We start from the raw sequence: 12,625 nt of genomic DNA, 5'->3' as shown, positions 1-12,625 counted from the left end.
TTGCCAAGGTTGGAGACCACTGCTTTAGATGTACATTCTAATGGCAGTTTCACCTGAGAAAGCTTGCCTTCATCCTATTTCAGATGATAGATTAATGCAAAATATCTCACTACAAAACACGGGTACTGTACTTCTCAATAATCAGATACAAAGGACAACTGAGGATACAGATATGAACTAAAAAATGCACACATCTGGGACATACAGGGACAGCCAGACAGTTTTGACCAAGGTCAGTGAGGGCATACCTGGCTCATGCACCATTGGCTGGCAATAGGATTTTCAATTCATGGGAATATCAGGCTCAATTGTGATTTTAATTATAAATTACATTATAAATTATGTTTGAAGACTACCCGTACAGAGTAAAAGTTCTTCCCTCAATAGACCACACACACAAGCACCAGAATGGAGTAGAGGAGAGTTAGACAGGACACGGGCAAGTGCACAGAGATGCATATTTTAATAAAAATAATTCTGTCAAAATACAACAGACTGTGGGTTTCTATATTTCCAGTACAATTTCTCTTTCTTTTTTTTTTCTTTTTTTTGTCAGTTAAAATGTCCTCCTTTGGGAAGGTTTTCATGCTAGAGTTGGGTTTAACTGAACTCACAAATACTAAGCAGAAACTGATCCAAATGTGCGCAACTTGGAAGGAGATCCGTCAAGTTCCTCAATAAAAGGAAAATGAAACAAGAGATTATGGAAGTCTGGTAGAACCCACATTCTGCTCGGCCCGTTTATTTGATAGGATACTTTAAAAAAAAGAAAAAGAAATCCTTACAGTTGGTATCGTAATAAAATCATTGAAAAACGAAAAGGGTTTGAGGTGCCGTGCGAGAGCTGGTACCCGAGTTTGTAAAAAGCAAGAGGAAGAGAAAAATAAAGGAGAATTCTTTAACGTTTTTTTCTTTTCTTTTCTTCAGTATCAGGTCCAGAATGTAATCCAATTATGCCTGGCAGCAATCTTTCTTGCTACTTCAAGATGAGCAGATGGCACCCAAATCTTAAAGCTCCAGCCCAGATTTAAAACAAAAAACACCCTTCAGGTCCAAAGATTTGAAGATACTTGTTGGTAGTGACCCTTAGAGTTCTTCAACGCCTATTGTACTTCTCAAATATTCCCAAAACAAGTTCCCAAAACAACACTGGTTAAATGAATCAATTTGATAAGAGGATTTGGCACTTCTATTTGGTTACAGGATGCAGAGGACCATAATAGGGGTCAATGATGCACTAACTCTTGTTGGTGTGACTGCTGCTCCTTGTTGAAAAAGTGATAACTGACATCAAGATAGCCAGTTTGAATCATTGGTAGGGGACATTCCAGTACGACGACGTTCTAATTTACAGCCAAGAACTTATGGAACTGGTTGCAAAAAATATATGGAAGAAAAAATGAGATGGTTCTTTAAACAAAGACAGCTACTGCCGGGGATGCGGGGACACCTCTGAAATTCCTTACAATCAACAATCTTCCCCATTCTAATGTCCTCCAGAGATGATGGACTACAATTAGCCATTGTCTTCACAGTTGGGAAAAGGTAATTGCAGATTATTCCACCACTGCAGTAGAGAGCAATCAAGGAAGTGTCACTCTTGTATTCGGGATTTTCCAATGTCCATTTTGCAGGCACCGTGGCCAGCGATGTGTGGTCTAAAGTATGATCAACATGGCAAATGATCAGAAAATGAGTAGCACGCCTTAGTTGCTCATTGTTCTGATTAATGGTTGATAAAAACCTGGAATCAGATGGATTGTTCGCAAAAGGTTAGGGACAAAATGACAAAATCAGTAGGACAGCATCAAAAAGAAAATATTTCTTTTCTTTGAATTTGTTATCTATGTCAAATCTTTTCATAAAAGCTATTTTTTTAAAAAAGGAAATATATCCTAAAGTATGTGGTCGAACCTAACAATCTCTGCCAGGTTTCATCTCAAAATTGAGACTAACTATAAAACAGTGGCTTTCAGGCTAGACACCCCTCCTTTTGCAGAGTGTGGAAAACTCAAAAGGTTCTGTACTATTTTAAATATTCTTCCCTTCAAAGATTCCGCAGGATTTCAAACCATCCTTTTCCATATGTACCGTGGTCTCTTTAGAGCAATTATAACCAGTGTTCAAAACTCTGATTGTCTTGGATCACAAGACTCATAAACCTTTGAAATCAGGCACAGCGCAATGCTTCCTAAATCAGATTTCCCCTGCCCTAGCTACAGGACCAGGGCATCAAAATGTTGAGTCATCAAATGCAGATTGTCTTTGATCAGGAGAAGTTCAGCTTGCTCTTTTACACATTGCCACCATGACCCGTCAAATGCGCGCCGACAAAACCGTGCCCGCCATCAACAAACAACCTAGTGGGACGCGAAAACAACGTTATAAAGGGTTAGGGTTATAACGTTGTTTTCGCGTCCCATTAGGTTGTTTGTTGATGGCAGGCGCGGTTTCGTCGAGCGCGCATTTGTCGGTGAACCCATTGTCACCACTGCCAGGCTGCCAACTAGAGATGGCAAACTAGCGACTTGTCTTTTTTTACAGTGCAAAAACTGCCATGAAAACAATTGACTTTTAAGCAAAGGATGGCCAAGAAGCCACAGCTTGGGGGGGGTGGGGGGGGGAGAAGCAGCAGACAGAGAAAAAAAAAAACTTCCTGAAGCAACTTTGAAAAAGGAATGAGATGGAAACTGGAGAAAACAAAGCAGGAAAGAAATCTGCTCCCCAAAATAAGCAAGAGATTGGTTTGTTGAAGTTCATCTTAAGACGGTGAACATTTAAAACGGGAATTCAAACACTGGAAACTCCTATGAAGTCTAAAAGCAAATGCAGCAAGTCAGATAAAGAGAACTCATGGTGTTGCTGACACAAACATTTGCCATGTAAGATGTTTAAAAAGTTGGATGGTGAACAAGTCTTCTGCTTTTAAGACAGTGTTGTCAATTATTCGGCGATACCGTAATTTTATGGCTTGGCATTATAATTTTTAAACTAGCCTTCAAAGGAATCAGCCAACCTAAAATCCAATCACAACTAACATACAACTTTCATGACCATCGAAGCAAAAGGAATGGGGGATAGATGTTTCTGCTTGTCGAAAGTGCAAACCAGAAAACATTTCATTTCGATCTAATTGGCACCCAGCCAAATTATGCAAATGGAAATGGAACCAGAGTCTGGAATTGTATTTCTTTCCGTAGAGTCAATTCTTTGATGTGCCCATTTTCTTTTCAGCATCTTGCACTAAAACTCAGTCTTGATCTGCCAAGGAGACAGTAATGTGCGGTCTTCTGAATTTGGGATGTCGTACCTAAAAAACCTGAAAGCAAACGTTAATCTCTGCTGGGCATCACGTAGGACCCTCCGCAGAAATCAACGGAAGTTGCCCCTTCTTATTATTTCTCCAGGTTCCATCGACCTGGTGAGGCTGCATTTGTGTATAAATGCATAGGCTTTATTTTCATTACGGCTACAAGGAAAAAAAAGCCTTTTTTATGCTACTATAAATTAATGGAAGCATCTTCTTCATCACATCAGAAAAACCTCTCTTTCGTGTTATCTTCGGCACGTGCTCGGTTTTAATTAAAATTCCTTGTCTATTGAACTTATGGATTTTTTAAAAAAATCTTTCCAATTAAAAACATTTTAAAAGCTAGGCAAAATGTTGAAGTAGACAGCAAGCCAATAATTATGTTTCAAGTGATAACAAGCTTTTAAGAACAGCGGGATTCCTCTGCTGTACTATAAAGACACGCTGATATAATTTCACTTGTGTAGATTAAATTAGACTTGAGAGTTTTCAACCTGTTATTCTAGCAGTATTATGTAAGGATTGTTAATGTATGTATGTATGTATGTATGTATGTATGTATGTTTGGAAAATGATTCCCAATTTTTTTGTTTTTAAAAAAAGATATATTCCTTGGAATAAAACTGCATTTTCTTTTGAAAAAAGAATAATATTGCTTTATACCCTCTTTTCAATTGTGTGGGGGGAGGTAAGCAGGATAAAAACAAGACTGTTGTCCTATTGCCCTATCAGTGTAATTATCAAAGGCATGGAGGCAATGAAATAAAAAGCTGGCTCGACAAACTCAAACCCTGGTTGTGTGTGTGTGTGTGGGGGGAATTCTTGTCATTTTGAAGACTCATTTTTTCCTGGTTCACAACTGACATGGAGACATCTATCCACTTTATGAGGGAAGATCTTAGGAAGAAGTCTCTAGATGAAAAAAAAAAAGAAAGAAAATGCTGGACCAACGCAGAGCTCCCGTTTTCCATTCCACCTCGATTCCATTCCAGGCAGCTGTTTGGGTACCAGGATGAGGAAGCAGGCAAGCCTTCTTTCTCTTTCCTCTTTGTGGCAAAGTCTTAAGAGCTAGAGGTGAGTTGCCTATAGGTGGCCAGATGTGACAGAGGAGAAGTCTAGGACCACTTGCTTTGATGAAGGAGAAGGGAACCTGGGTTTCCTCCAGAGATTGTCAAGCTCCCAGCAACCCAGGTCAGCAGGGCCAATAATCAGCAGTTTGGGAAGTGGCAGCTCAGCCACACATTCCCACGGCGATGCCCTAATGTCTGACTGTGGTTAAGAGATGTTCCTGCTTCTCCACAGAGGATGGGGACACAACTCAGGTCACACCAGTTCTCTTTCCAAGCATCGCAGGGCATCCCATTAAAGGGACGGTTGGGAACAAGTCGTCTTATCGTTCCCAATCTCAGCCTTTCCCCTGATTAGTTCCCAGGGTGCATCTGTAGGGTTTCTCAGGGCTGTGTGTCATAGGCACAGAAAAAAAGATGATGATGATGAAACTTTTTGTTTGGATAGCATGGCTAATATTCCAACAAGCACATTCAGCCTCTCGGTTTTTCACCAGCAACAGTGAACAATACTGTCCAAGTAACACGCGTGCCGGTTAAGTTTCTCCGAACGTAAAAATAAAGGTTTTTTTTAAAAAAAAGCAAAACAGGCCATCACCAACTCAGATACACTTTTATCTCTAAAAGAATTAGAAACCAGCTCAGCACAAACTCTCCGGGTATAAATACTGGTGGCTCAGTCAGAGAAATAAAATAACATAATAAAATAAAGGGTAGAATCGTAAAGTCAGAAGGCGCTACATCAGAAGGACCAGTGAGAAGGCCAAGTGCTGTGGGGCAGAGCAGGATGCGGTCGTGATGGGAGGGCGGGGTGGGGTGAGGGGGCAGGGGGGGCCCTGCGAGCAGTTTTCAGGGCGAGCAACGAAGGCGCGTCAAGGGTCCTCTCCTCCTCCTCCTCCCCTCCCGCCTGAGTCAACACTGTGTCCTTCTGCTGGGCAGCGGGTGGAGGGCAGGCGCAGGTGAGGAACCGCAAGGCAGGAAGAGGTGAAAGGGCAGCAACTGGAGGGGTCACTCTGCCTCACTCAGTGGCTAGTGCAAATAGTCGTCCACTCTGGCGAAGGAGCAGGAGCCCAGGCCCACGCGAGCCATGAGTCGCAAGCACTCCGAGGCCTGGCCCAGGGCGAGCAGCAGGGGGGGCTGCTTTGGCAGGTTCTGAGACTCTGAGGAGAGAAAGAGGCCAGAGATGCACACAGGACAAGTCATTCAAAGAAGATACGTCTTTCTGCCCCCCTGCCCTCCCTTCCTTCGCTCACCCCGACACTCCTACACTGGGCAGAAAAGGTTTTGGGTTGGTAGGCTCAGAGGGGAACACTCTTGCAGCCGTTCTTGCAACGTGGCTGGCAGAAGGATGGACACATTTCCAAAATAGCCCAAACAGAATTGCCATTTACTAGCTGTCAAATTAGGGACATTACAGGATGACATCACTACTGTTAGATTGCAAGGGTGCTCTCTAGTACGCCGACTCATCTTTGTCTAGTGCATGGGTGTCAAAACTCAGGGCCTGCAGGTCGGATGTCTCATGCATTGCCCCTCCACCCCCAGTTTAGCAAGGGAGGGAGGGGGATTTGCAATACATCACGTGGCGACAATGTGTCATCGTGAGTTTGATATCTCCTGATCTAATAGGAGGCAGGGGAAGTGATACATTTCCAAAAGTAAACATGGGGATTCAGTCATTTCTATTTTCTAAAAAAAAAATCTGACCCTGCTGGGCACTCAGAGCTATTTTTCTCAATCAAGTGAATATTACAACTTCTACCAGCTTGACACTTATTGCTACAAAATACATGGATTTTTTTTTATTTTTTAAATTGTGATGCTTAAATGTGATGCTTTAAATTTTAATTGTGATGCTTCTGACACGAATAAACAATAAACAACTCTAACTCACCCCCTCCCTCTTCTCCTCTCCCTTTTTCCCTTCTCTTTCTTATATACACGCACCCAAGCTTCCTCTCCAGCACAGGTAATTTGCCCAAACCCGCAAAAATGTGGCAAAATTCCTGCCACATTCAGCCACTGGAGTACAGCAACAGGTGCACAAAGCGGAGTTACAAGTGGCTCCCGGAATCTCCTTACCCAAAATAGCGCTATTGAGTGCAGCACACACAGGCTCCCTCTGGATTGGATCCAGCTGCTGACCGACTGGACAGCTCCAAGGGTCAGAGTAGGCTAACAAGCTGAATGCATCCTGAAAGAGTAATGCGAGATCTCAGCAGAGAGCAGCAAAAACTACTTGGTCCCTGTGGCTGTTCTGCAGGTGTCCTCCAGACTACAACGCCCATGATTTCAAGATCGCTTTGATACAGTGCCCTACCTTATCTTGAAGGCATGAGGTGGTCTAAGAATACAGGAGAGAACCACAAAGAGCTAGTAAGGGGATGCCGAGACCTATATTCGTAACCTGGCCAGGGCCAGTGTTTATTTTTTTTCCAAGCCAGTTGAGTACTATTTCAAATATTATTAATTGGGGGAGGCTATATTTAAATTGGGGAAGGGGGATCATTTCTGATCACAGTAACTCAAGTAAATAAGCTGCAATTTTCTCCCTTTCAATAATATGGAATAATAATACAATAGCTCCCTCTACTGGCCAGTGAAAAGTATTTTTTTTTCACAGATGGAAAATAATACAAAGGAGGAATGATTATCAGAGGTGGAAGGTGTGTGTCAAAGGCCAATTCTATTTTGTTAGTGGGGGGGGGGGGATGATTTTGCCAAGGGCTATGATGTTTTCCTAAACCCTGAATCACTTGGGACAATTTTATTTCCTCCATAAATTCTTGCTGAGCATACTAAGGAAGGAACATAAAGGATTAGCGCTGATGATGTTATCTAGTTGGGTAATGAAATGTCTGCAGGAAAACAACCAAACTCAGAGAGAACTCTATAAAGTTTTTTAATGTCTTCCTGGTTTCATCTTTTTAAACAAATCATGCCCAGAAAACCTTAATATTGTTCACCGAGAAATAGGAGAGGACCCATTAAGGATATATACCTGTAACATTTTTTTGTGGGTTGTGTTCTTGCCGTAGTCTCTGCATAACTGCTCACTGAGGATCTGGAGCTCCCGCCCGAACTGGATCATCCGCTCGGTGGCAGCATGGTTCCCTCCGCAGAGTTGCCTCTGAGGGCAGCCGTCTTCTGGAGAGAAGGGGAAAACCGGACGAACGGATGAGCAACCTGTGTGGCATCTGTTCTGACCGAGGCTTCCCCAAAAAGCACGAAGCAGAGTCCTGGTCCCAACAAAACCCCTTTTATTAAACGAATGTGAATTCCTCTCATTCACATTCAGCAAAAACCCGGCAAACAGTCTTTCACAGGAATATTTAGGACCACAGACCTTATCTATCTTGGAAAGCTGCCATGTAAATATTTTCCAAATGAGGTGCTGTGCAAGGAAAGACTGGGCAGTCTCTGAGATTCACGGACCGATCTTCACTCTCTTGAAATGAATCTAACAACTGAACAAATTGTTTCCTGCAAAAGCCCACTCCCCGTTCGTTCCTCTTTTGTTTCCTATGGGAGGAGCCAATCACCTTCCACCTGTGGCTTTACTCCTAAGTCGACCCTGATTTCTGAGGTGTTCTTTTCTTCTGGCAGCTCTGCACATGCGCACACTGGGAACAGGATCTAGTTGTTCCTCTGCCTCACTGCTGTCTAGCTCCATAGGTACCTGATCACTGCCAGACAGCCTCGTCCCCGCCTCTGCCAACGCAGACCCCTTGTCCGAGCCTTCCCTAGCTTCCAGGATTGGCCCATGGTCCTCCCCAACCTCCTCACTGTCTAATTCTGCTGCCAGCTCCGCTGGCAGCTGTGGGAGCCACAACAGCATCAAAGCGTCTGCCTTCTTCAGACCTACTGAAGCCTCCCCACCCCCAAATGATTAGCCATACAAGTCACTGGTTATAGATGCCTTCTAAAGAGGCCCTGACTTTTAACCCCTTTTTCAGCATCCCAGCAAATCCATGAATACTGAACGTCACCTGCTTAAAATTTGAGAAGTTAAATTCTATGACAAGAAAAAAGGGGAAACAAATTTGGTAAACTAGTATTGGGTTATTGTGTTAAACCAGGATGGATTCTACACATTGTTGAATAAAAATAGATTATGGGTAATCCTTGATTTGCAACCATTCATTTATTGATGGTTTGAAGTTAGAACAGTATGGAAAAAAATGACTTACAACCAATCCTCACACTTATGACTGTTGTAGCATCTCCATGGTCATAGGATCAAAATCTGGGCTTTCCGCAACCAGAATTTATTTACAAGACCTGCAGGGTCCTGGGATCACATGATCATCTTTTGCGACTTTCCCAGCCGTCTTCCAACAAGCAAAGCCAACGGGGGAAGCAGATTCATTAAGCAACTGCATGATTCCCTTAATTACAGTGATTTAATAACTTAATGACGAGGGCAAAAAGGTTGCAAAAGGCCTCATATAACCACTGCCTTGCTTAGCAACAGAAATTTTGGATTCAATTGTGGTTGTAAGTCGAGAACTATATATCTGAATATGAATGGATGGACTGGAAAAAGCTTCTGATATAGAATCATTTTCCATAAGGAACTGCATCCATCCTGGATAAGGGACCGTTTTCTCAAAAAGGGCATTTTTTTCTACCTCCACGCCCGCCAGACCTACCCATGCTGGAATCATCAGTCTGTAGAATTTCTTCGTGCTTGTAAGTGCCATTCATTATTCGGGTGGCTGAATTCTCCAGGATTCCATTGGGATAGTGCTCCGCCTCCATTTCCATTTCACTGTCACTTGAATGAAGATGATGGAGATCATGAGAGAGGGGAAGAGAGAAAGAAATGCCAAAAGAGGAAAAGGCATCTCCTCAACATCAGCAGATAGATCCAGGGAGGTACAGATAGATTCAATTGATATATTATACCAGAGTCCAACTTTAAGACCTGTGGACTTCAACTCCCAGAATCCCTCAGCAATTATGGCTGGCTGGGGACTTCTGGGAATTGAAGTCCACGAGTCTTAAAGTTGCCAAGGTTGGACATCCCCCAAAGCATCTGACGTCACCCTCAAGTTGGCATTTATGCATCCTTCAAATTAAACACGTTAATTTTGCCTGATCTAAGGACACTAACCATCGGCCCGTCATTTTTGGTGCCTGTGTTGTTATACAGCATTGTGAAATCTATCCAGGAGCTGAAAATTTATCCATTCCCAATACAGCAATGAAAAACAAATTACATCTCTTTCAAGCTGATTTCGACTCTCGGGGATTTTCTGGATGCCCCGTAGAATTTCCTTGGATGCAGCATGGAAGAAATTTGACGCTGTCTTTTTTTCATGCTTAACGACCGTTGCAGCAACTCCATGATCATGGCATCAAAATTTGGATGCTTGGCCACTGTCTCACACTTATGACTGTTGCAGTGTCCCAGGGTGGCATGAGCATCTTCTGTGACCTCCAGAACAAGCAAAGCCAATGGGGAAGCCAGATTCACTTAAGAACCATATTATTCCCTTAACCACTGTGGCAAGAAAGTTCATAAGATGGGACACGAGTCATTTTCAACTGTCTTGCTTAGCAATGGAAATGTTGGGACTCAATTGTGGTCGTAAGCCAAGGACTACCCGTAGTTGATTATTACCTGGCCCTGCCCTAGAAAGCACCTGTCTCACCTGGTTTCTTGGTTGCTAGTGCTGCTGTGTTGCTGGGATTTGGTAGAATCTGTTGAGTTGGACTCTGAGTAGTTCACGGATGAAGGGGATGAGGAGGAAGAGGAGGAGGAGGACGAACTCAGTGCAGGATATTTACTGTGGCTCTGTTTGCTTTTGATGGAGGTAACCCCATTGCTACAGCTTGGGCTGTCTGCTCCTGAAGACAGAAAGAGAAGACAAGTTGGGGGACCCAGTGCTTTAAAAAAAAATAGAAGTGTAAAGATAAAGATTCATATGTGATAGTCGTTCCTGACTCTAGGGGGCAGTGCTCATCTCCGTTTCAAAGCCGAAGAGCCAGTGCTGTCCGAAGATGTCTCCGTGGTCATGTGGCCGGCATGACTAAATGCCAGAGGTGCACAGAATGCTGTTACCTTCCCACCAAAGTTGGTTCCTATTTTTCTACTTGCATTTTTTACATGCTTTCAAACTGCTAGGTTGGCAGAAGCTGGGACAAATAACGGGAAATTACTCAGTTAAGTGGCACTAGGGATTCGAACCACCGAACTGCCAACCTTTCTGATCAACAAGCCCAGCATCTTGGCCACTGAGCCACTGCGTCCCTCTAATAAAGCCCTAAATAAAAGTTTACGCCCCACTAAAGGTAAGGATTTCTTCTGTTCAATTGTGCCCAACTCTATGGGACGGCGTTCATCTCCATTTCCTAGCTGAGAGAGCCAGTATCGTCCAAAGACACTTCCGTGGTCAAATGGCTAGCAGGACTATAAGCCAAGGCACACGGAATACTGTTATCTTCCCACCGAAGTGGTAGCTGTTTATCTACTCGCATTTGAATGCCTTCAAACTGCTAAGTGGGCAGAAGCTGGGGCAAGTAACAATCTACTTCAGAGAAGGAATCTAAAATCAGGAGAGAGATAATCAAACTTGACAAAGTCGCTGCCAAAATCTTACTTGGCTTTCACTCTTGTCTGAAGAGCTTATTGTGTCACAAACATACTACGTTATGGAATGGGTATCAGCGGGTTCTACACTACTGAAGGCACTAGGCAGAATTCAGAAGATGTTCTAACAGCAGCTTCTAGAAAGATAATGAAAAGTAGGTGCCAAGTTAGCACCAAGACAAGGAGAGAACTTTTCTAGGAGAGAAGCAAAGGCCTACCAGTGACGTGGATGTGCAAATTATTGGAGCCATGTCGGGGACTCAGATTGGGGGAATCAGGGTAGCTGTCTTGTGATTTGGGGCTGCGGGTACTGAAAAAGCGCACTTCACTGTCTGTTCCATTCACCATCTCCACGAACTGCCGGCACCTAGGGATGCATAGGGGGTAGGAGGTGGGAAAGCAGGTGAGTGGGAAACTATACGGAAAAAATAAATCAATACAATAATACACTAATATTCTGCATTAACTACATCTCAGACCTGGCATGCAGAGAAGCATGCAGAGAAAAGAGCATTCTTGGTTCACAGCTCCAAAGAATTGAAAGAAAAATGCACAATACATCTATCAGTGGTGCCAGATCTGCATATCTAACAACTTAGATTACTATTAATCTGAGGGCCTTCCTTCTAAACTTTCTGCAGCACTTAGGAAAACATTCTGTAAGTAAAACCACTGACACCAGCTTATAATCTCCGCTTGCCTGGTTTTAAAAAAAAGAGAAAAAAAGAGAAAAAAAGAGAAGTTATTCTGAGCTGTCTGAGAAAGCATCCCGATTCACTTTCCCTAAAAAGGGATTCCTCTTAAGCTGCCTTCCATCTGGAAAGATATCAAGGATTGCTATTTACAGCAGCACTCCGAAAGCAAGCTTCAATTATTTGGGTCAGGTCAAACCGTATTTCTTAGAAGATTTATCCCCTCCAGTTTTTCTGTAACAGTCCACCCATCATTCAAAGATGATCTTATGTATTTATTATGTGTAAGGTAAAGGTTCCCCCGCACATGCGTGCTAGTTGTTTCCGGCTCTAGGGGCGCTGCTCATCTCCGTTTCTAAGTCAAAGAGCCAGCACTGTCCGAAGATGTCTCCATGGTCATGTGGCCAGCATGACTAAATGCCAAAGGCGCACAGAGCACTGTTACCTTCCCACCAAAGGTGGTCCCTATTTTTCTACTTGCATTTTTACACGTTTTAGAACTGCTAGGTTGGCAGAACCTGGGAAAAGTAACAGGAGCTCATTCTGTTATGCGGTGCTAGAGATTGGAACCACTGAACTGATGACCTTCTGATAGACAAGCACAGCGTCTTAACCACGGAACCAACGGACATATCCAACACACTTTATTTTCCCTTCAACTATTCTGTGAGGTGGGTTGGGTTGAGAAAGAGTAACTGGCCCAAAGTCACCCAGCAGGCTTTTATGGCTAAGAAGCAACTTAAACTCATGTCCTCCCACTTTCTAGTCTGGTGCCTTAACTACCAGACATGGGATGACCAACCTGGGCAACTTTTAAGACTTGTGGGCTTGAACTCCCAAAACTCCCAATGCTGGTTTATTAGGACGACAAAGTTGCCAAGATTGGACACCCCTGTACTAAATCAAACTGGCAATCAATCTCCTCCTTAACACTAGACGAAGAACTTAGTAAAGGATACCA

The 12,625-nt window shown here is 43.3% G+C and overlaps 1 protein-coding gene across 2 annotated transcripts in view; it reads right to left on the bottom strand.

Annotated features, from left to right (window-relative positions):
* Positions 1–2,533: 2,533 nt before the first annotated feature.
* The window catches only part of RANBP10 (RAN binding protein 10), a 40,118-nt gene continuing 30,026 nt past the window's right edge, over positions 2,534–12,625 (bottom strand). Inside the window, exons 9-14 of one of the 2 annotated variants that reach the window (XM_032230579.1) lie at positions 11,191–11,339; positions 10,035–10,230; positions 9,030–9,154; positions 7,379–7,521; positions 6,460–6,571; positions 2,534–5,537 (exon numbers count right to left, since the gene is read on the bottom strand). In XM_032230579.1, the coding sequence (XP_032086470.1) occupies positions 5,407–5,537; positions 6,460–6,571; positions 7,379–7,521; positions 9,030–9,154; positions 10,035–10,230; positions 11,191–11,339 (856 nt within the window). In that variant the 3' untranslated portion in view covers positions 2,534–5,406. Of the gene's footprint in view, positions 5,538–6,459; positions 6,572–7,378; positions 7,525–9,029; positions 9,155–10,034; positions 10,231–11,190; positions 11,340–12,625 lie in introns of both variants that reach the window. The other variant, XM_032230578.1, reaches the window with a different exon arrangement.

Source organism: Thamnophis elegans, chromosome 14, assembly GCF_009769535.1.
Source record: "Thamnophis elegans isolate rThaEle1 chromosome 14, rThaEle1.pri, whole genome shotgun sequence".
NCBI classification, from domain to species: domain Eukaryota; kingdom Metazoa; phylum Chordata; class Lepidosauria; order Squamata; family Colubridae; genus Thamnophis; species Thamnophis elegans.
This window is presented reverse-complemented; position numbering and strand designations above follow the sequence as displayed.